At 47.4% G+C, this 18,064-nt stretch overlaps 3 protein-coding genes across 16 annotated transcripts in view; 2 read left to right on the top strand and 1 right to left on the bottom strand.

The window, feature by feature from the left end:
* The window catches only part of ASPSCR1 (ASPSCR1 tether for SLC2A4, UBX domain containing), a 50,989-nt gene extending 48,797 nt beyond the window's left edge, over window positions 1-2,192 (top strand). For all 5 annotated transcript variants that reach the window (XM_075044044.1, XM_075044046.1, XM_075044042.1 and 2 more), the window contains one exon: window positions 1,050-2,192. In XM_075044044.1, coding sequence (XP_074900145.1) covers window positions 1,050-1,063 — 14 coding nt within the window. In that variant the 3' untranslated portion in view covers window positions 1,064-2,192. The remainder of the gene's footprint in view (window positions 1-1,049) is intronic.
* LRRC45 (leucine rich repeat containing 45) lies at window positions 1,065-18,035 on the top strand. 10 transcript variants are annotated; one of them, XR_012652606.1, is made up of 19 exons: window positions 6,086-6,305; window positions 7,026-7,087; window positions 7,891-7,961; window positions 8,268-8,446; window positions 9,184-9,312; window positions 9,908-10,020; window positions 10,574-10,632; window positions 10,757-10,834; window positions 11,804-11,939; window positions 12,231-12,308; window positions 12,480-12,591; window positions 12,765-12,835; window positions 13,733-13,825; window positions 14,432-14,524; window positions 15,460-15,633; window positions 15,728-15,904; window positions 16,026-16,112; window positions 16,287-16,539; window positions 16,630-18,034. XR_012652606.1 is itself a non-coding variant. In XM_075044034.1 (18 exons), the coding sequence occupies exons 1-18, from the start codon at window positions 6,086-6,088 to the stop codon at window positions 16,356-16,358; spliced, it is 2,004 nt and encodes a 667-aa protein (XP_074900135.1). In that variant the 3' UTR covers window positions 16,359-18,022. The 10 variants fall into 10 exon arrangements, 8 of the variants coding, with proteins under 8 accessions (XP_074900139.1, XP_074900140.1, XP_074900135.1 ...); XR_012652605.1 differs by lacking the exon at window positions 16,026-16,112 and having other exon boundaries at window positions 15,728-15,875; window positions 16,630-18,017; XM_075044034.1 differs by having other exon boundaries at window positions 16,287-18,022.
* On the bottom strand, window positions 4,545-6,095 carry CENPX (centromere protein X). Its single transcript, XM_075044059.1, has 5 exons — window positions 5,971-6,095; window positions 5,834-5,885; window positions 5,697-5,750; window positions 5,381-5,469; window positions 4,545-5,251 (listed from the first exon to the last, which is right to left on the bottom strand). The coding sequence occupies exons 1-5, from the start codon at window positions 6,085-6,087 to the stop codon at window positions 5,237-5,239; spliced, it is 327 nt and encodes a 108-aa protein (XP_074900160.1). The 5' UTR covers window positions 6,088-6,095; the 3' UTR covers window positions 4,545-5,236.
* Window positions 18,036-18,064: the final 29 nt, after the last annotated feature.

The following is an 18,064-nucleotide window of genomic DNA, read 5'->3' as shown; positions in this document are numbered from 1 at the left end:
TACTAATAGGCATGATATTCTATATACCAAGGGCCCATGTCATCTGGTAAATCTGTGTCATTATTTTTCCTTTGCTGGTGTAGTCTGTTTTAGTACTTTCCTTTCTCTTGATTTTTTTTTTTGTTGGTCTTTCTGTTTTTAATCTTCATTGCAAAACAGTAGTGGTTTTCCGTAGCTAAGATTGCAACCAAGTTTCCATTATGAATTTTTTCTTGGTTTATCCTGATCAGAAAACTGCAACCTTGTTTTTAGTCCCAGAACTAATAGCTTATGTATGGTTTTATAAGAGAATTTATACAAAATATGAAGTAACTAGAAGAAGGATTCCTGAATTAAATAATTGGCAATATTCACTTTTTGATGCAGTGGCAAAGAGAAGAGGAGGGGGATAAAAAAAAGACATTAAATCAACCCCCTTAATGGCAATAAAACTGGGAAGAATTATATGGAATTCCCTGGCTAGTAATGCTAAATGTTAACTTCCTGAATGAGAGTTTTAGTATTTGATTCTGGAAGATACTGTGGGGCCATCAGCTCCAGCAAGCATAGCATAAGGTGCAAAATGATTGCTGGAAGGCTGCAAACAGTGGGTTGGTGTGTTCCCCTGCTGTGGCTGGTCTGTTTTAGACTGGTACTGGGATACTGATGCAGATCATGTGGGAAACAGTATCTTTACTGTGGCCTGTTTCCAGTATGCTTGAAGCATTCCACTTAAGAGTGGAACTTACTTTCCCAAGTAAAGATTATCTGGATAAAGTACAAAATAACATCTCACCTACCTGTGCAGGTTACCCATTAACAGCTGGTATGAAGGGTTAATAACATGCTCTAACATGCATGTTAATAACATGTAGGATGAAGTTCCCCACTCCAAGAGTTATGATGTATTCACCATTCCATCTCCCTCAGAAGTGCTCCTACGTGCTACCCAGCTGTTGCCTGAGCACAGCAGTGTATAGAACCCTGAGTAACCAGATTGTGTTATTGAGAAACAATACAGTGAAAATTACATGGTCAAGTGTTGTAATGCTCTTATGTTTATTTTGTAGGTGGGAAGAGATGAAACATTCTGGGCTGCTGGATCAGTGAGCAGTCAGCTGTGCCCCTTTCCTGATGAACTTATTCAGAATGTGTAAGAAATTGTTGGTGGCCATGGAGAGATCTAATCTGTATGAACATTAGTTATAAATAGAAAATGGCTATTTCAGATGCCAGTTTTTCACCTTTTGGAGGAGTGAAAGCCCTGTTTGTGGTCTTTGTGACTACAGAAGCAAGGTTAGAGGTTAAACATAAGGTTTCTTGCATGCAAATAATATGAATAGTAAGGGGGAAATAATACCTATATACTTTCTGCAAAGGACTTTTTTTCTCTCCGTATTTTTAAATTCAAATCTTTCTAGTTCTACCTTCAGAGATAACTTGAGTCTAGCTGCCTGAATTCTAGCAGCAAGATACAATCCAATTCAGTTTTACCTATAGTTAAATGCTGCCTCAAACAAGACTTCGCTCTGCTTCTTGCTGGCTGAGGTTAGGGCTGCTGATAATTCTGGGCATAGATGGCTGGAAAATGAGTGAAGAGGAAGCACTTAGGTCACTTAAAACTGTTCAAATAGGCTTTTCCTGTGAACCTCTTGGTCTGCTGCACTTGTATTGTTTTCAGTTGCCAGAATCTTGTTAACAAAGAACACAGGTATCTGTTAATGGAATGCATGTGGAGTTTGTTTCTGCCCCAAGCTCTGTTTTATTTTCACTACGTATAAATAACATCAGTAATTACAGTTACAGTGAGGAAAAAAAAAATCCAGTAACAGGGTCTCTTCATGTGACCTTCGATCTGTGGACTGCTATGGTCCGAATGTTTCCACAGCAGAGTAGCCATTCTCTGCAGTGCAGTTAGTGCACAGAGAGAAGCACTAGTCCAGATCTTTGCCTCCTGCAGAAGTTGTACGGGAATGAATGTTGTTGGTTAGAATTGTGCTTGTACAGGAGATGAACTCTGTAGTGCCACAGTAGCCATGGTGCTGTATTCTATTTGAAGTCTTCTCCATGGATCAGTGATTCACATTGGACAGCTGGGGTTCCGTGTTACGGTAATAACATGTTTTCCATTTTCCCTGTATAGACAATTGTTCCCTGAACTACGTGTGCATCTGCACAATTAGTAGATGTAATAAAGCAGAGTGGCCATAGGAGGCCTTTTTGTCGGTCTCTTTGATAATATGTTTCTTCCCCCAGTACTCAGTTTCTCTGTCAGTTCACAGGAACCTGCTCCCTTTTCAATGGGCCTGTCATGCCTCATTCCCTTCCTCCCATTTTTTTTCAACAAAGCAAAACGGAGCTTTGTACCATCTGAATGAACTTCAAAGTGGCTAGAAAGGGCACCCAGGGTTCCTGGCACTTGTCATTGTCTCCCAGCCTGGCCAACATTTCCCTTCAGGTCTAATTACTTCCAAATGCTCCCAGATGCTTTGAAGAAACTCAGAGGGAGGGGGAGGCATGAAAGAAAGGTGGAAGAGGAAGAAGGAGACTCAAAAGTGGAGGGAGCAGAATGCTTTAGCAAAAATGTTGATTGATTTCTTACATGACACCCAAACATAAACAGGGAATGTGTGCGGCCACTGGCAATGGGGAATGCAAGGGCACCATGTACAGCTGCTGCTCTAAATCCTTACTGTGGAAACTAAGCCCTTCTGGTGCTTGACAGGCTATAAAAGACATACTACAGCAAAACGAAAAATACTAAAATAATGTTTAAAGTTTATTACTTTAGTGGATTAAGTGTAGACTGAGCCTACACTCCATAGGACTGTCTGTATCTTGGTTCAGGTGCTATGTCAGGCTTATTCATTTCACAGAAGTCAGAGGTAGACTGTAGCTAGAGGTGCTTTGCTGAATTTATGCAGGATATGTTGGGGGCAACTAATAACCATAGCTAATGATAGGTGATGATATACCTGTGCTGGTGTTTTTGATTCACAGGGTTAGAATAAACAGAAGCAGTCTGGTTGGTAGGAAGTTGTAGTGTGTTTTCAGATATGCTAGTCATCTCTTTTGAAGAGCACAGGCAACATCAAATGGTACTGATTTGCTTAGCTATTTTGATTCCACCAGTTTTGACAAAGGGCTGGCACCATAACTATCACCTGCAAGTACCTGATGATATAGGAAAACAGAATGAAAAGTTTAGGGACACAAGCTGCAACATCATTATTACTGGGGCAGTTTCTTGGGTTAAGTACAGGGGTGAGGAGTAGGAGACTTCATATTGCTAACTGTGTTCATTACCTCAGTCAGTTCTGCCCATGCTTGTCCCTTGTGTAACGCGGCTATGCATCAAACCCAATTTAATCTACTTCTCTTTCAGGAGAATGAAAAATTGGTACTTCCAACAGCTAGACCAGAGGTCTTATTCCCCTTTCCCTATGCAAAGAAGAGTTAGTTTTAGCAGCTGCTGCTATTAAAATACTGCTTTACTACTAACATTTACATCGGTGATCCTCTTCAGTCAAGAATGCTTGTGTATGGACCAGGTATGTCAGGGAAGTGAACTCAAGTCTCTTTAGGACAGCAGCTTTGAGACATTTGTGTCAGTAGGAGTCAGAATGGGGGGAGAGATGAGGATTTGAAATCTAGAAAAGGCAAGAAGGTAGGAGTGAATTCTTTAAGAGGGACAAGATGCCCCAATATTTAAAACTGCAGGCTCTTCACTAAAGGTGTTGCTACAAGGATTCCTGCCCTGCCACGGAACAATACATGCAGATACCTGATGAGCTGGATTTGTTTCAATATCACTTCTGTTATAGTAGCTGAACTCATCCCTGGGGTTTTGGGGCATTCAGAGGTAGTATTACTTGCATATTTTTTTTTGCTATTGCCTTTTTTTACCATATGGTTGCAGGGCTGAAGGCTGAACTAGGTCATTTCCTTCATTGGTTTCGTTGTACAGCTGCACAAACAGTTGTCTTGGCAAAGAGGCTGCAGTGCAGAGGGATGGGGCACTGCTTAAGCTGGTACTGTCATCAGAAAGAATGTGTATTAAATTGTGGTTTTAGCTGAAGTTTCCAAGTGGCTGGCATCCTGAGTGATGACCTTGATAGCTCTTGGCTGAAAGCGTGCAGTAACCTACTGAGCTTCTGCCTGCTACAGCTGTCAATGGGAAAAAAATCGCTCGCTGTTACTAACCATAAAGACTACAGATAGCCAGCAACAGAGGGTGTGCAATCCTTAAGACACGCTGGTGTCAGCTGCTTTTCATGCAGCCAGCTATCTTTCCTCAACAAAGCCAGTTCAGTTGTGTGGGTCCTGCCTACATGTGTAAGGTTTCTTATTTCACAGCTTCCCCCCCCCCCCGGCCCCCCTGCTGGCTGAGGGGCCAGGCTGTCCCATGATGTGGGATTTTCACACATGCTGTTTGTTATTCTGTCCTTTTTCCTTTCGTCCTACAAAGATTTAGCAAAGAGGGCGGGTGAGGGGGAAACTCTGCAAGTCTTTGAAGCAACTTGACTTTCGATGATTAATTGCAGCAAAGAGCCTACACAAGGGAGGGAGACTCGGTTTTAATTTATTGATGTTTCTTTGTGAGAACAAATTTATAGCAGAGGGGAAGCAGCTTCTGAGGAGAATATCAAATGGTTAAAAGGTTCCAAGCATTCTTTGATGTCACAGCCCTGGAGAAATACTGGAAGGTAGTGAGGGACAGACACTGTTTATTTATAAAATAAAGATCAGTTACCTGCTTTTGGCAAGAGCCTGTGACTGAGCTCCTGTTAACAACCTATTCATTAGACAGGCTTGGAGCCAGACCTAAAGTTTCTGCCACAGCTGCCTGCTGAGGCGATGAGAGACTGAAGTTTGGACGACATTTCCAGCCATTAAGTCTTTCCATGCATCTCTGAAGCGGCACCTGTTTCTCACATTAGCTGGGAAGCAACAGCATCTTACTGTGCTGTGAAGTACAGGCTACTGTTAAAGGAGTAAGGCAGCAAGATGGAAACTAGCTACGCACTTAGCCGACCAAAACAAGTGTGTGGCAGCCTCTTTTCAAAAATAGCATCTGACAGCATAGTTGCCTAGGGCTTAGTTGTGCTTGGTAAAGCAGACAGGAAACAGAAGCAAAATGGCAGAGAAAGAAAAAGTTGAGACTGTTCTTCCTAGAGCTAGACTCTGAGGGCGAGTCTGATGTTCACTGTCAGGTCAGGGTCTTCTGCTGGCGGGCCACGTGTGCTTCGTGAGGCCTCTAGAAATCGAGAAGCTGTAAGGAGAGAGCAGCAAGCTGGTCAGCAGAGCTGCTGGGGCCCTGAGCCATCTCCCCAAAGCACAAGGACTGCGCTGCTCCAGCCCCCCCCCCCCATCCTTATCCTGTTCAAGTGTAGTTACGCACCAGCTGCGGCAGCACCTTCTCCACCTGCTCAAGATCCACCTTCTCCAGGTCCTCCGCCTGAGCCTGCCGCGCCGCCCGTGCCGCCGCTTCTGCAGCCCAAGTGTAAGGCAAGAGTCGTTAGAGCGGGTTCGGGGGCTGGTTTTCCGGGAGGCGGCCCCGCTCCCCGGAGGATCCCGGCCGCCGGCTGCGTCAGGGTGCGGGGAGCGGGATCAGGGGCCGCGGCGCAGCTCCTCGCTCCGCCGTGAGGCGCGGCTGGGGGGGGGGGAGCTGCCCCCGGGCCCGGCACCGGCACCGGGAGGAGGTGCCGCGCGCTTACCTCGGACGAAGACGTTCAGCATCTCCGCCATCAGCAGCTGCGCGTCGCCGTTAACTGCAACGACAAAGCGCTTACAGAAGGCGGGGGCCCGCCCCGCCCGGGCCCGCCCGCCGCTGCCGCCGCCGCCGCCCCGGTACCTCGGGTCCTCCCGTCCCGGAAGTGGAGGCGGAGCAGCCGGTCCACGGTCTCCTGCGCGGAGAGGAGAGCGGATGAGCGGGGCGGGGGGGCAGCCCGGGTCCTAGCCCCCCCCCCCCCCATCCCGGGCCCGCCGCACCTTCCTGAAGCCGCCGGCGCGGCCGTCCCGCTCCTCCATGGCGCCGCGCGCTGCCGGTCCCCCCGCCCCCCGGAAGCGCGCGCCGCGCGGGGGCGGGGCGTCAGCGTCCGCGGCCATGGAGGAGTTCCGGCGGGCCTACGCGCGGCTGTGCGCGGCGCCGCAGGAGGCCGTGCTGCGGCGGCTGCGGGAGCTCGGCGGGGCGCCGGGCCGCGGCCGCCTGGACCTGGCGGCGCAGAGCCTCTCGCTGGAGACGTGCGGCGCGCTGGGCCGGCTGCTGCCCGGCGCCGCGCCCTTCGCCGAGGTGGTGCTCGGCGACTGCGGCCTGAGCGAGGAAGGTGGGCGCGGGGCCCGAGGCGGCGGCGGGAGGCGGCCCGGGCCGAGGCCCGCCGGTGGCCCGCGGGCTTTTGAGCGGCGGTGGGTCTGGGGTCGCCGTCCGGAGGAGAAGGCAGGCGTGCGGCGGTAGATGAGCTTGCCTGGCCTGGGGCGGGGCGGTGGCGGTGGCGGTGTGGTTCGAAGCCGGCCGTGAAGCCCTTGGCTGCCAGAGGGGTTTTTCCCTGCGTCTCTGGGAGTAGGTCCGCTGCTGTTGGCCTTGAACAGACGGGACTGGCGGCGGCTGCTGGTAGAGGGGGATTCAGGTGATCGCCTGATGGCTGGATCGTTAGATCTAGCGAGCGTCGCATGGGGATCGTGTAGGCGGTAGGGTGAGTCTCTGCGAGCGTCGCTACTGCGTGAGCAGGGGTTAAGCAAGCCAGCAAGTGTCTTGTCTGCCTGGCCTACCTGGACAGGGGCTGTGTTTGTAGCTGTGTTAGGAGGGTACATAGGGTGACGGGCGATTCTCTACCCAGGTGCTTCTTTCTCTCAGAATACATAAAAAATCTCCTACCCTGAAAGTTCAGGCTCACGCTTTCCAGCAGCAGTGGATTTTTACTCAGTCGTATGTTTTATCATAGATACGTCTTCTGAGCTGGCTGTTTGAAAGGATGCTTTCTTTTCCACCTCGGGCAACAGGTTACATGTATGAAATAAACGACTGTCTTTTTGTTTTCTCTACTCAGGTGTAAAACTTCTGTTGCATGGTCTTTGCTCCAACACCACAGTCAAGTCTTTGGATTTGAAGGTGAGTCTGAATAAAATTAAGATAAAGAGGTGGGGAAGGAAACAGGAGCACAATCTTAATCAGAGTCAGAAATAGACTGGTGCAGGATTGTTCTACAAGACGGGTACTGTTGTAAAGTTTGTGTTCTCAAGTGACTCAGTCCTTGCCTCCTTAACACCATGTCATGACTTTCCAAAGTTACTTTGCAGCTCATCTTTGTCCATTTTTATTCAGTTATTCTGTTTTGATAGGAAGTAATTGTTGTATATGTTTTGTCAGTTGCTGCTTGGTCAGATGAGGCATATGTGGGCTTTTCTTTGCGTTTCTGTATTACTCAGGTGAGTTACTAGTTGTTTGACTTGCACTTCTGTAGAGTTTATCCAGCTTGCCAGTGTCTTTCAGCTATCCTGGGGCTTGGAACTAAGCACCCACTTTCAGATGCGATGATCACTCTACTGTGAGGTGACTTTCTGTCTGTATTCCTCTGGCACATAGCTATTCCCTTGAATCTACAGACCTAAACTGCATCACACCTTTCTTTCTCATCTGTGCTCGTGCTAGCCAAGCCCTTTTTAAAGAAAAGTGTGTTGAAATGGTTCTGCTTATCTAGAGTCGGCATTTTCCATCCCATCGTGGGCCATGCTGATCCTGTGCTATCCTGTGATTTTTGTGAGCTCAGTCCATTACTGACAGACCACGTTACTCAGACCATTTCTGACAGACTGAAATTGGCATTGCAATTGGGATGCACCTGGTGGTGTTTGATGGGATAGCTGGATTGGGACAGGGCGTAGCCTACTGATCACCTGGGACTTTTGTTTCAGGGAAATAACCTGCGAACCGTGGGAGCTGAGGCTTTGGGAAAACTTCTTAGGCAGAACAAATCCATCAGGAGGTAAAAAATTGTATCTACCTCTCTTTCTGTTATTCCTGCCAGATGGAGCACAACATTAGAAAAGGGTTGAGGGGTAGGTGGAATGTCAAGTGGTGCAGTTTCTTGTGAGGGATGGGACAGATGAAGGAGTGAGAACTGGAGGTGCTCTTTTAGAGGACACAGAGTCCTTGCAGCATCCTGCTCTCTGAAACTGAGTCTATTAGCGAAGCTGGGTGTTCGGATGGGTACCGTGATCCAAGTATCATTCAAGCTCTTGTAACTGTCCATTTACTCCATGAAACCTAATCCTGTCTGATTTTTCCCTAGACTAATCTTGGAATGGAACAGCCTTGGCGTGTGGGAGGAGGGCTTCTCCTTTTTTTGCCAAGGACTGGGAGCAAACAACTTTCTCCAGCGGCTAGATCTGCGCAACAACCAGATCAACCATCAAGGGGCTGGAGAGCTGGCCGTGGCACTGAAACAAAATGCCAGCCTTCAGGAGCTGGGTAAGATTGACTAGTTCTTTGGCCACCTGCATACATGCATGGCGCGCACACACACATATACCTTCAGGTTTGTGGCAGCCTGCCCTGATCTCTGCCAACTGGTCAGTGTCATTCCCAGTTCCTCTCAGTCTGGAGTGCTTTGCAGGCTTTGTGCAGGGAGCCGAGGTTGCAGCCCTGTGGCCTTTGGAGAGTGGGAACTGTAATTGGAATCTCTGGAACCAAACCTGCAGGTGAAGGTTGTGTGCTTGGAGCAGGACAGTTCTTAGTGGAGGAGGGAATGGATTCGTTCCCATTTATGGTTGCTGTTGGCGTGCCTCATGCCAGATTCTTGAGGCTTACTCCACACTTGCTTTGTCCTCATTAAGGAATTTTGCCAGAATTTCCTTCAGGAAAACATGGCTCTTGGTGCCAGTTCTTTTTCATCCACAGACTGTGGTTGTGGAAGGAAGGCTCCTGAGATGAAAACATGAGGGGCAGACTTCTGTACCTTTTGAACTGTAATGGCTTCCTGCACTTTTTGCACTCAAGATTCATCCTTTTCTACCCTGCTTTGTCTGTCATTTTTCCTCCCTCTCATTCATCTTGAAAAGGGAGACAGTATTCACCTGTGTTTGTTCTGAGATTATCTGGGATTAGTTAGCCATGCTTGTAGATGTGTAAGGAGCATGGTTTCTCTTGAGCCCTGTGTTTTTCAGCAGATGTGTGACTACCAGGGTGAAAGTTTGCTTTCTGTATAGATTTACGTTGGAATAATATCGGGCTTCTGGGTGGCCGAGCTTTGCTGAACTGCCTGCACAGCAACAAGACCCTGAAGAGGCTGGAGCTGGCTGGAAACAACGTTCCTAGTGACATCCTGAAAGCTGTGGGTAAGTATTACTTGTTGCACAGGAAAGAATCAGTAACTCCTTTCCCATTTCAGAACTTGAGGGGTATAGGGCAGTTGCTGCTCCAGAAGAGAGCTATCTCTTTTCCCCTGCTTTTCTCAACAGCATCTACACGGTGCCCTACATTGCTTTCTCTTGTCCTTTAATGAGGGCTGGTCAGGTTGGAGGTGTCACTTTTACCAGGAAGAGGGGAAAAGAAAATAAATTTGGATTGAATTAGAGATTACTGTAGTATGTGAATGTGGGAGAACTTGGGGCTCTAGTTTGCCTCTGAGTAGCCAAGTTTGGATATGGCTAATGCAGCATGTTCTTTGTCATTGTCCTACCCACAGTGGAGTTGAATGGCTCTCCTGTGGCTGGGGTGTTGATTACCCCATATACACTGCTCTCTTCAATTCTGCCTCACCTCGTGTCTGTAAGGTGAAAACAGTCTCTCTGTGTGGGCCAGCCTGAGAAGGGCTACTGTCCTGGTGCTTCTGATAGCCAGGTGTCATCCTGAGTGCTGTCTCTTCCAGCAGTGCTTGCTATTCTGTTGCTTTAGAAACATGTGCATGCTCTTCCACTCTCTCTGTATCAGAACAAGCCATGGATCACAACCAAGACCGTCAGACTATCCTAAGTGAGACCCAGAACCGAGCGTACATACTCAGCAAGGAGGTTTTGAGTCTGAAAGATGAGAAGACCAAGCAGGTCAGCAATTTTACGTGTTGGCCTTTCAAATGGGGTAGGTGGAATCCTATGCTTTCCCTCGGTGTCCCCATGAAACACTCAGTGACAGGATTATTTTGCATCTGAAGTTTCATGTGCATCTTTATGGGTGGGCACACAGCATGGTTTAGTAAATTGAGTCCTTCCTCTGAGCTAGGTTGTCCAGGAATCAAATCCGTGACAGTATGGGTATGGACACGTGCCCTGCTGACTCTGGCTTCTGGAGGAGTTTTGGTGACTTTTTCACCCATATTTGTGCTTTTGGTTCTTCTTTTGCAACTGGTTTGATATTTTCCAAGTGGTAAAAACCTAGAAATATGAGTCAGTTTTCCTTCTGACATCTAATGGTGCAGAGTCCCTGTAGCTGATGGCCTCAGTCAGATGTGCTGATGAACCTGTGAAACCTCCGGTTTGCTTGCTTTCAGTAGAGTGGCTCGTCCTGTCTTCAGCTGTCACTAGGAAGAGAAAGATGAGAAATGTAAATGCTTCAAGCTGATGCAGTTCATTTTCTCACTAATGTTTGCTTTGTTGACAGTTCTTGGATTTGATGGACACTATAGACAAGCAGAGAGAAGAAATAGCCAGGAATGGCAGGTAAGTTTAATTTCTGAGTGCTTTCTGCTCTTTGATAGCAGATTTGGGTCCTCTCCATTTCCTGGGAGTAATTACCCACCCCCTTTTTTTTTTTTTTTTTTCTTCCTCCCCTCCCCAAATACAGGATGTCTGCAGCACGAGTCAGCCAGCTGCAGGAAGCGTTGGATGAGCAGCACTCTATTATGAATTCACTGAAAGCCAAGTATGAAGGAGGAAAACCTTAGCCTTCCCACTGTTCTGTGCTGTATAGGCAGTGCTGAGCAGAGCTGTTAAGAAGCGGGATAATCTTGTAGAGTGGCTGGCTTACTATTTTGCTTAGTTCTGCAGCAATATCCAGAAATTATGGTCAGCTCAGGACTTTGGGTTTGCCACGCTAGATATTTAGCCTGTTTTTAAGTAAAATTACGGTGCATTGGTGTAAGAGCAAGTGAATTACAGAGGGTGAAAAAGGAAAAAAAGGATTGTGGGGTTGGGATGGGGGCATGTTCCTTGCACAGTTTACAGCCTGGCAAGAGTCTGTACCTGCTTCCCCTGACAGCTGGCAGTAGACTCTGAGAACCACTGCAGATATGGAGGAACCTGACCAGCAAGATTGTATGCTTAGGAACAATGAGGTGGCGCTGCCCAAAAGTAGTGTTAGATTGTGTAGAGCCATATGCACGTGACAGTAGTTAGACTTAAAACACTGATGAGCCTGGTTTATTCAATTCAGTCAGGTAGAGGTAGTGTCACTATGCCGTGCCTCAGTGTGGACATGTCCCTTGTGTACAGAGTAAGCAAATCGCTTCTGCTGCCTGTGTTTAAAATTCTATGCCTAATTTTATACAACCTTGCAGTGGTATAAAATAGCCAGCTTTGTTCTCCTGTGAGAGTGGGCGAATCCTGGAGGGGTCCAGGCAGGGAAAACAGTTCATGGAAGACAGCACAGGGAAAACGCAATGGGGTACCAGAACACGAGGCTCTGAGAAGTCCCAGGTTACTCAGTGTTTGCAGGGGCTGTTGGGCACAGAAATAAGCAGTGTCCTTTTTCCAGGGGCAAAAAATGCCTCATTTAGCTAGCCTGACATCATCCACTGCCAAATACGTGTTAACGTCTTGTACCAGGTGGCATAGAGAGCTCACTGGAAGCATCTCCCTTAGAAGGGACTCTGGAAAGTGTTTCTCTGTATAGGCTGCAGATGACTGAAGCTGCCCTGGCTCTGTCTGAGCAGAAGGTGCACAATTTGGGAGAGCTACTGAATGCCACAAAACAGGAACAAACCAGCATGGCTGAGCGCCACTTTACGGAGCTCCAGCAGCAAAAGCAGGTGAGCTGGAAGTCCTAGTTAGGTTTGAGAGCAGGGTTCTAGGTCATACCTGGTTTGTGTAGATTTGGGGGATGCTGGATAGGATAGGGAAGCATGATTTTTAGTGGGTTACCCACAGCTGCCTTGACAAAAATTCTTCTGCAAATTAGATAGATGAGTGCTAGGTGTGGAGAGGAGCCATGGTGTTTATGAGGTAAGTTGGATGTTAGTTGGGCGTGGTGTTGGTTGGAGTAGGTTGGCAGTGCAAGAACTAAGGTGAGTACAGGTTCTTAATATTTATTCTGTTTGCAGGAAGGTGCTGATCGGGAAGGGAGGCTTCTGCGTGACTTGTCTGCTGCCAGTGAGAAAAATCTGCTTCTAAGAAACCAGGTAGGAAAGCAAGTCCAAGGCTGAGAAGTGGGACTTGGACATTGTTCACTTCTGCTCTGTATATATGTCCTCTACTTTGATCCTTGTTTGTGTCTCTGCTGATTGTTCTGTACAGCCAATTTCCTCTGCTAATAGGAAAAGAAAATTCTTTGTGTGGTAATTTCCTTGTAGGTGGATGAGTTGGAGAAGAAGTGCAAAGTTCAGCAGGATCAGCTATTCCAGGTAAAGCAAGACTTGACCAACACAACGGCAGAGCTGAAGCTACGGGCCGTGCAGGCTGAGGGTGAGTGGCGGAGAAGAAACAGCTCATGGACACCTATGGGTTGGGATTACTGCCCATGAGTCAACGGTGCAAGGCAGCCAAGGAGAAAGGGTGGAAGAGTTTGTGATATAGTATAAATACAGCCTGCATAGCAGGAATACCATAATTGTGATATGCCTGCTTTTAATCTGCAGAACGCCTGGAAATGGAGAAGAGAAGATTTAAACAAAGTCTTGAAGACATGGAATCCCTTCGGGTAAAAGAGGTAAGAATGGGGATTCTGCAGCATCCTGAGGTTAGCTTCTCTTTGGTCCTGACATACAGGCACCACTGCAGGTCATTGTTTGCTGTCAGCTGCTCTTAAACAAGTTTATAAATTAGTGAACTCACGACTTACTGTGGAAATAATAGGGCATTTCTACAAGCAAAGCCTAGCTGAAGAGATCACAAGACATTCTACCAGCTAGTAAGATTTTATAGCTTGCAAGAGTATGGACCAGAGTGGTATGTGATTTACAAAAGAGGCTTGGAGGCTGGCCCCTGTGTCAGTCTTGTTATGCATAGAGGTAATTATAAATAATCGGTCTTGTCATGCTCAGTGAAGTAAAGATGCATTAGTGGAGGAAATCAGGACATACATGCTGTACACAACCAATCTTTTAATGGGGCTTACCTTGCTAGTTCCTTCTTTGTATGTTTCAGGGGGATTCTGTCTGAGTGTGGACAGAACAAGAGGCTGTGATCAACTTTCTTTGGAGTGTTTATTGAGGTGTGAAATCTCTCAAAAATAAAATTATACCAATAGATTTCTATGAAGATTTTGAAATCTTGTAAGAAAAGACACAGGCCAGGAAGATTTTAGCCACATTACAACTAGAAAATGAATCTGTAATGTTTCATACCTCTTGAAGTTGAGAGCTCGGACTCTGTCTTTCGTCTTGGCTTGGAAGGGATCTCTGTCTAAAGTTCCCAGTTTCTAGAGGGCAGGTTCTGCCTATATTACAGTTTCTTAGTGGAGCTTTGAGGGAGGTAAGAGTTTTTCTTTGGTGGTAGGTGGGTCAATGAGAGGATGCTCTTTCTCATGCCGAATGGCCATGCTGCTATGCCTGGAGGTAGGACTGGTTTTCTGGCACTTGCTTAAATGTTTTCTGCTGCTTTGCAGGTGGATCATATGACACAGCACATTGAGGCCAGTGAACGTTCCATGCAGGACAGGATCCAGAGGCTGGAGGCCATCAGGATAGCTCTGGAGGAGGTGAGAATGGATGCTCCAGGCACGTTGGAGTGCTCAGGTAACGGTGGCAGGAGAGGTCTGCCAGGGGAGCTTTGTGGAGTCTTCCATCGCTGACCTATGTAAAGATTGTCATGTGCTGTAGGGAGGAACAGAAAACAGCAGTTTACTAGCTAAAATTATTTTTACTGCTTTGGGCTAAGGAAGGTTAAGGTTTCAAGGAGAAAGTGGTAGATTCTGAATGAACAAAAATAAAGATTCCATTGAATGTGGTTAGATTCTTACCAGGATTTGACTTCACAGGTTTCCCATGTGGTCCCAAGTAGTGTACCATATTTCTCCTTATCTGTTCCCCTAGCTAGATCCAGTGCTGCCCTCTCCTATTCCCCTGTCTTTGGAAAGCTTCACCCATTACTTGCCCTCATATAACTGAAATTCTCATTGAATTTAGATGGCAATCTCAGGGTGAGAAAAGGTATATGTAATCTGGGTTTGTTTTCCCTGCCCCTGAGTGAGAGAGACAGCTGTGTCACGCTGTAGCCTGCAACTGGAAACTACTAATGTTTTCTGCTCAGTGTTGCAGTGATACAGCTTCTTTATCTGGAATGATCTTTTATGTTTCTGTGGCAGGAGCTGAGCCAAGTCAAAGCAGCTGCACTCACTGAGCGAGGCCAGGCAGAGGAGGAGTTAATAAAAGTCCGGAATCAGGCACGGTTGGAGGAGGTAAGGACAAGACCTGTCTGTGGGAAGGAGTTGATTTGGCTGCCTAGCCTCTGCTTTTGTCTCAGGGGACTGCTGAGTAACTCCCCGCTCTGGGCTTCATTGGCCTGCAGAGAGTGTGATTTCTGAGGAAGGAGTCCTGAAAAATCTGCTTTGAATCGTCTCCAGAATGTAACCGCTATCCCCACCTGCTCTGTGCTTTCCAGTAGGAACAGAATTGATGTAGATGTTGTCACAGCAGACTTCCTTTAAGTTGCCAACTTTTGAAGCTAACAGCCAGATGTCGATCCTTCTGTATAGCAGCTGCTTTCATGGGCTGCTCCTGTTTCTCTGGACTCGGAGGAATTTGTGCAGGTGGCTACTGCTGCTGGATAAAGAACAGTCACTGTAGAATTGAACTTTGTGAAAATGGCAATGAAGTCAACACCCTGTGAAAGAGAACAAGGGATGAGGAAAATACACCAAAACTATTAAAAAGTTTACTTATATGTAACATCACAAAAGAAAATGCTTTACTGAGTTACAAACATATAAAAGCTGCCATGTGTGTCTGTGATGGGACACAGCAGTTGCTTAGCTGCATATAGCGGTGTTTTAGAGCCATTTGGGATATGGAGGAAGTGAAGATAGACCATTAGTTGTAAACACTGGCAGTGGCATTGGTGCTTCTACCAAGGACATGCCTCTGTTTCTCAGCAAGTGAGCTGGGTGTTGCAGCGTCTCCAGCAGAATGTTTTCCTTGGTGATAGAAAGCAGCTTGGATTCATTCCTGAATGCAAGGGAGAAGTGCCGTATCTATTATGATTAAGTCCTGTGTTTGTTCTTCAGCGCCAGTTGACTCAACCAAGGGTTCACTGTGTTGGGAACAGAAAGGGGAGAATCCCGTCACAGGAATGGAATGGGACTGATGTATTTTCATTTTCCTTTTTGTCTTACAGCAGCAACGACTAGAACACCTAGAAGAGAAGCTGCGGCTGATGACTGAGTCACGGGATGAAGCTCAGAACTGCTACCTTAAGCAAAAACAAATGGTTGCTGAGACCCAAGCCAAAGTCAATCAGTTGAGCCTGCATGCTGATGGACTCAGAAGGCGGCTAGAGGAACTTCAGCAGGTAATTTGGAGTGAAGTAGAGATATGGTCACCACAGGGGCAGAATAAGTTGCTGAAGTTGTTTGGTTATTCATGGATCTGTCTTTGTGTGTCAGGACCTGAACAGTAAGGAAGAGGAGAAAGTGACAGAGGTGAATAAAGTGAAAGTGGAATTACAGGAGCAGATTGGACACCTGCAGGCTGAACGCACAGCACAGGATGGGCTGAGAGAGAAGATTGCAGCCCTGGAGAGACAGCTGAAAGGTGATGGATCCTTTCCTGCTTCTCAAATGGTAATGCTGAGTTACCCTACATCAGGTCTGGAACTGAGCTACGCTCACAGGTAGTGACAATGGTGCTTCCTGCCTGTGTGTACAACTATGAATTGTATCCTCCATCCTGATGTATTTGCAGGGATTCTTGTCCTCGTTTTATGGAGACCAAGACTCAGATAACTACCCAAAGCTGCACAGCAAGCAAAACGTTTGGATTTCCTGCACAGTGAAGTGTAACATCTTGTCTGTGCGAAACCTCTCACATTGTTTCATGAAGCTTCTGTCATGTGCCTGTTGATCATCCTGCTTCCATTGCCTTTGGCTGTGCCTATAACGTGTTGTTCCCGTTTACTCTAGGGACACCATAATTTTCTTTAGTAATGCTGCTCTTCTTTCACAGCCCTATCAAGTAATCACCGCGAGGCACTGCTGGACAAAGAAGGTGAAATCTCTATGCTGCTGGAGAAGCTGAGAATGAAAGAGGCTGACATCTCCAGGATGAGGGAAGAAGAGGCCCAGCGAGCAAGTTTCTTGCAGAATGCCATCATGGCGTATGTGCAGGGCTCCCCCTTGGGAACCCACAGTTCTAGGAAATGAGAGCGTGGCTTAAAGAATCCAGATACCTGTGGTCAGGAAGAGGGTGAGCAACTCAGGTACAGCCCCTTCTTTCTGAGTGGGACGGTTTTGTCAGACCGGGGTGACACGAAGGCTGGTGAACACAGAAAATTGCTCTAACTCTTCAGAAATCTTGCTACCAACTGCATAAAGGAGAGGAGGAGACAACCATCCAGGGCTGGGATAGAGGCTCGTGGGTCTGAGTTCATGACGTGGAGTCCTTCCCCTGCGCTGCTACAGCATTTGAAGTAGTTTCTGTGTCCTTTTTATACAGCACCAGTCTGTCAGCACACCCTGTTGTTACCAGGGGGTTTTATGTTCCCTGGGCAGTGGTCCTTCTGAAGCGTTTGTTTGGATGCCAGGGCTGTTCACAGTGAAACCTGATAAATGACAGGCAGCAGTGTTTACAGTTCCCTGTAGGTGGGAGCCATTTACTTTGCTAATGGCGTCCCGAAGCTGCTGGAAATGCCCGATCTTACCCACCTCTGCTTTTAATGCTCGGTGCTTACAGATGGAAGCAGTGGCTGGCAGGGCTCACTTTGGCTGTTTTACCCTGCTCCTGGGTGGCTCTGGCTGTAGTGATGGGCAGTAGATATACCTTCATTAAATATAAAAACAGCTGTGCAGAGGGGGACTGCTGTGCAGTGGCTGTCCATATCCTTGTTGGACAGCTGGGCTTTGGCCATGGTTCAAGCCTCTACAACACCGACTGACTGCGAAATCGGGGGGTGGGATGTTGGGGGTCAGCATCCGTGCTTCCTCACGGTGAACTGCAGCCCATGGTTGGAGTTCTTGTGGCCAAAATGTAACAGGATTTCATTCCAGTATGACAAATGGCAAAACTGTCCTGCTGGCTTCTTGGGATCCTGGAGCTGAGTGCTGTTTTCTGGGCCTTACCTTGGAAAGGAGCGACGCTTCTGACTCGCCACTGGGGAGTTGCTTCTCAGAGCACAAAGGGGAGAAGGTGCTTCCTTTTCCTGGCAACACAAGTCCTCATGTGGCATGGAGAAAGGGAGGGGATGGGCGGGTCTGATCGGAGAAATCTGTCAGGGCAGCAGTATGAGAGCCTCCTGATAGTTTCTCCAGTGAGTGTGGTGGGAGAAATGAGCTTGTGGTACACGTTTTAAGAGGCAACTGGAAAATGAAACTTTCTGCGTGGACTGGTTGGTTTGTGTTCATGATTTTTACTGGGTTTTGCTCTGCTTTTTTAATAAAGAGTTCTTGCATTTTGCTGTAACGCAACAGTGACAAGCTGGATGTTTGGCTGACGTGGAGGGAGGGGCCAGCTGCTGTGTTACTCTCCTGAAGATCCTGCTAGTCCGTAATGGAGCTATAAGGCTGTTGCAGGTGGATAAGCTAAGCGTGCCTACAGCTTTTGGTTCTGAACTAAGGTAAAAGCAAAGCAGCTGGGAACCTGTGCCCCAGTCACAAGAAGAGGAGAAGGCCTGTGTTGATAGCTAGATAGTCTGTGGGTGCTGGGCAGCGCTGTAGACCAGCAGGTAAGGGGGAAGCAGAGCCTGTAGTTTTGAGACAGTACCCCTACGAGTTCTCTCTGTTCTTGGC

The sequence above is a fragment of the Buteo buteo genome, chromosome 13, assembly GCF_964188355.1.
Source record: "Buteo buteo chromosome 13, bButBut1.hap1.1, whole genome shotgun sequence".
NCBI lineage: Eukaryota > Metazoa > Chordata > Aves > Accipitriformes > Accipitridae > Buteo > Buteo buteo.
The sequence above is the reverse complement of the archived record's forward strand: the minus strand, read 5'-3'. Positions and strand labels throughout refer to the sequence as shown.

Bases quoted from the DNA above. Each gene is read 5' to 3' on its own strand.
- LRRC45 (XM_075044032.1), top strand. From the start codon at position 6,086: ATGGAGGAGTTCCGGCGGGCCTACGCGCGGCTGTGCGCGGCGCCGCAG. The intron at 9,313-9,907 runs GTAAGTATTACT...TCTCTGTATCAG, and splicing joins TGACATCCTGAAAGCTGTGG to AACAAGCCATGGATCACAAC. The intron at 12,592-12,764 runs GTGAGTGGCGGA...TTTAATCTGCAG, and splicing joins ACGGGCCGTGCAGGCTGAGG to AACGCCTGGAAATGGAGAAG.
- CENPX (XM_075044059.1), bottom strand. From the start codon at position 6,087: ATGGCCGCGGACGCTGACGCCCCGCCCCCGCGCGGCGCGCGCTTCCGG. The intron at 5,751-5,833 runs GTACCGGGGCGG...TTGTCGTTGCAG, and splicing joins CCGGGACGGGAGGACCCGAG to TTAACGGCGACGCGCAGCTG. The intron at 5,470-5,696 runs GTAAGCGCGCGG...CTTGGGCTGCAG, and splicing joins GCTGAACGTCTTCGTCCGAG to AAGCGGCGGCACGGGCGGCG.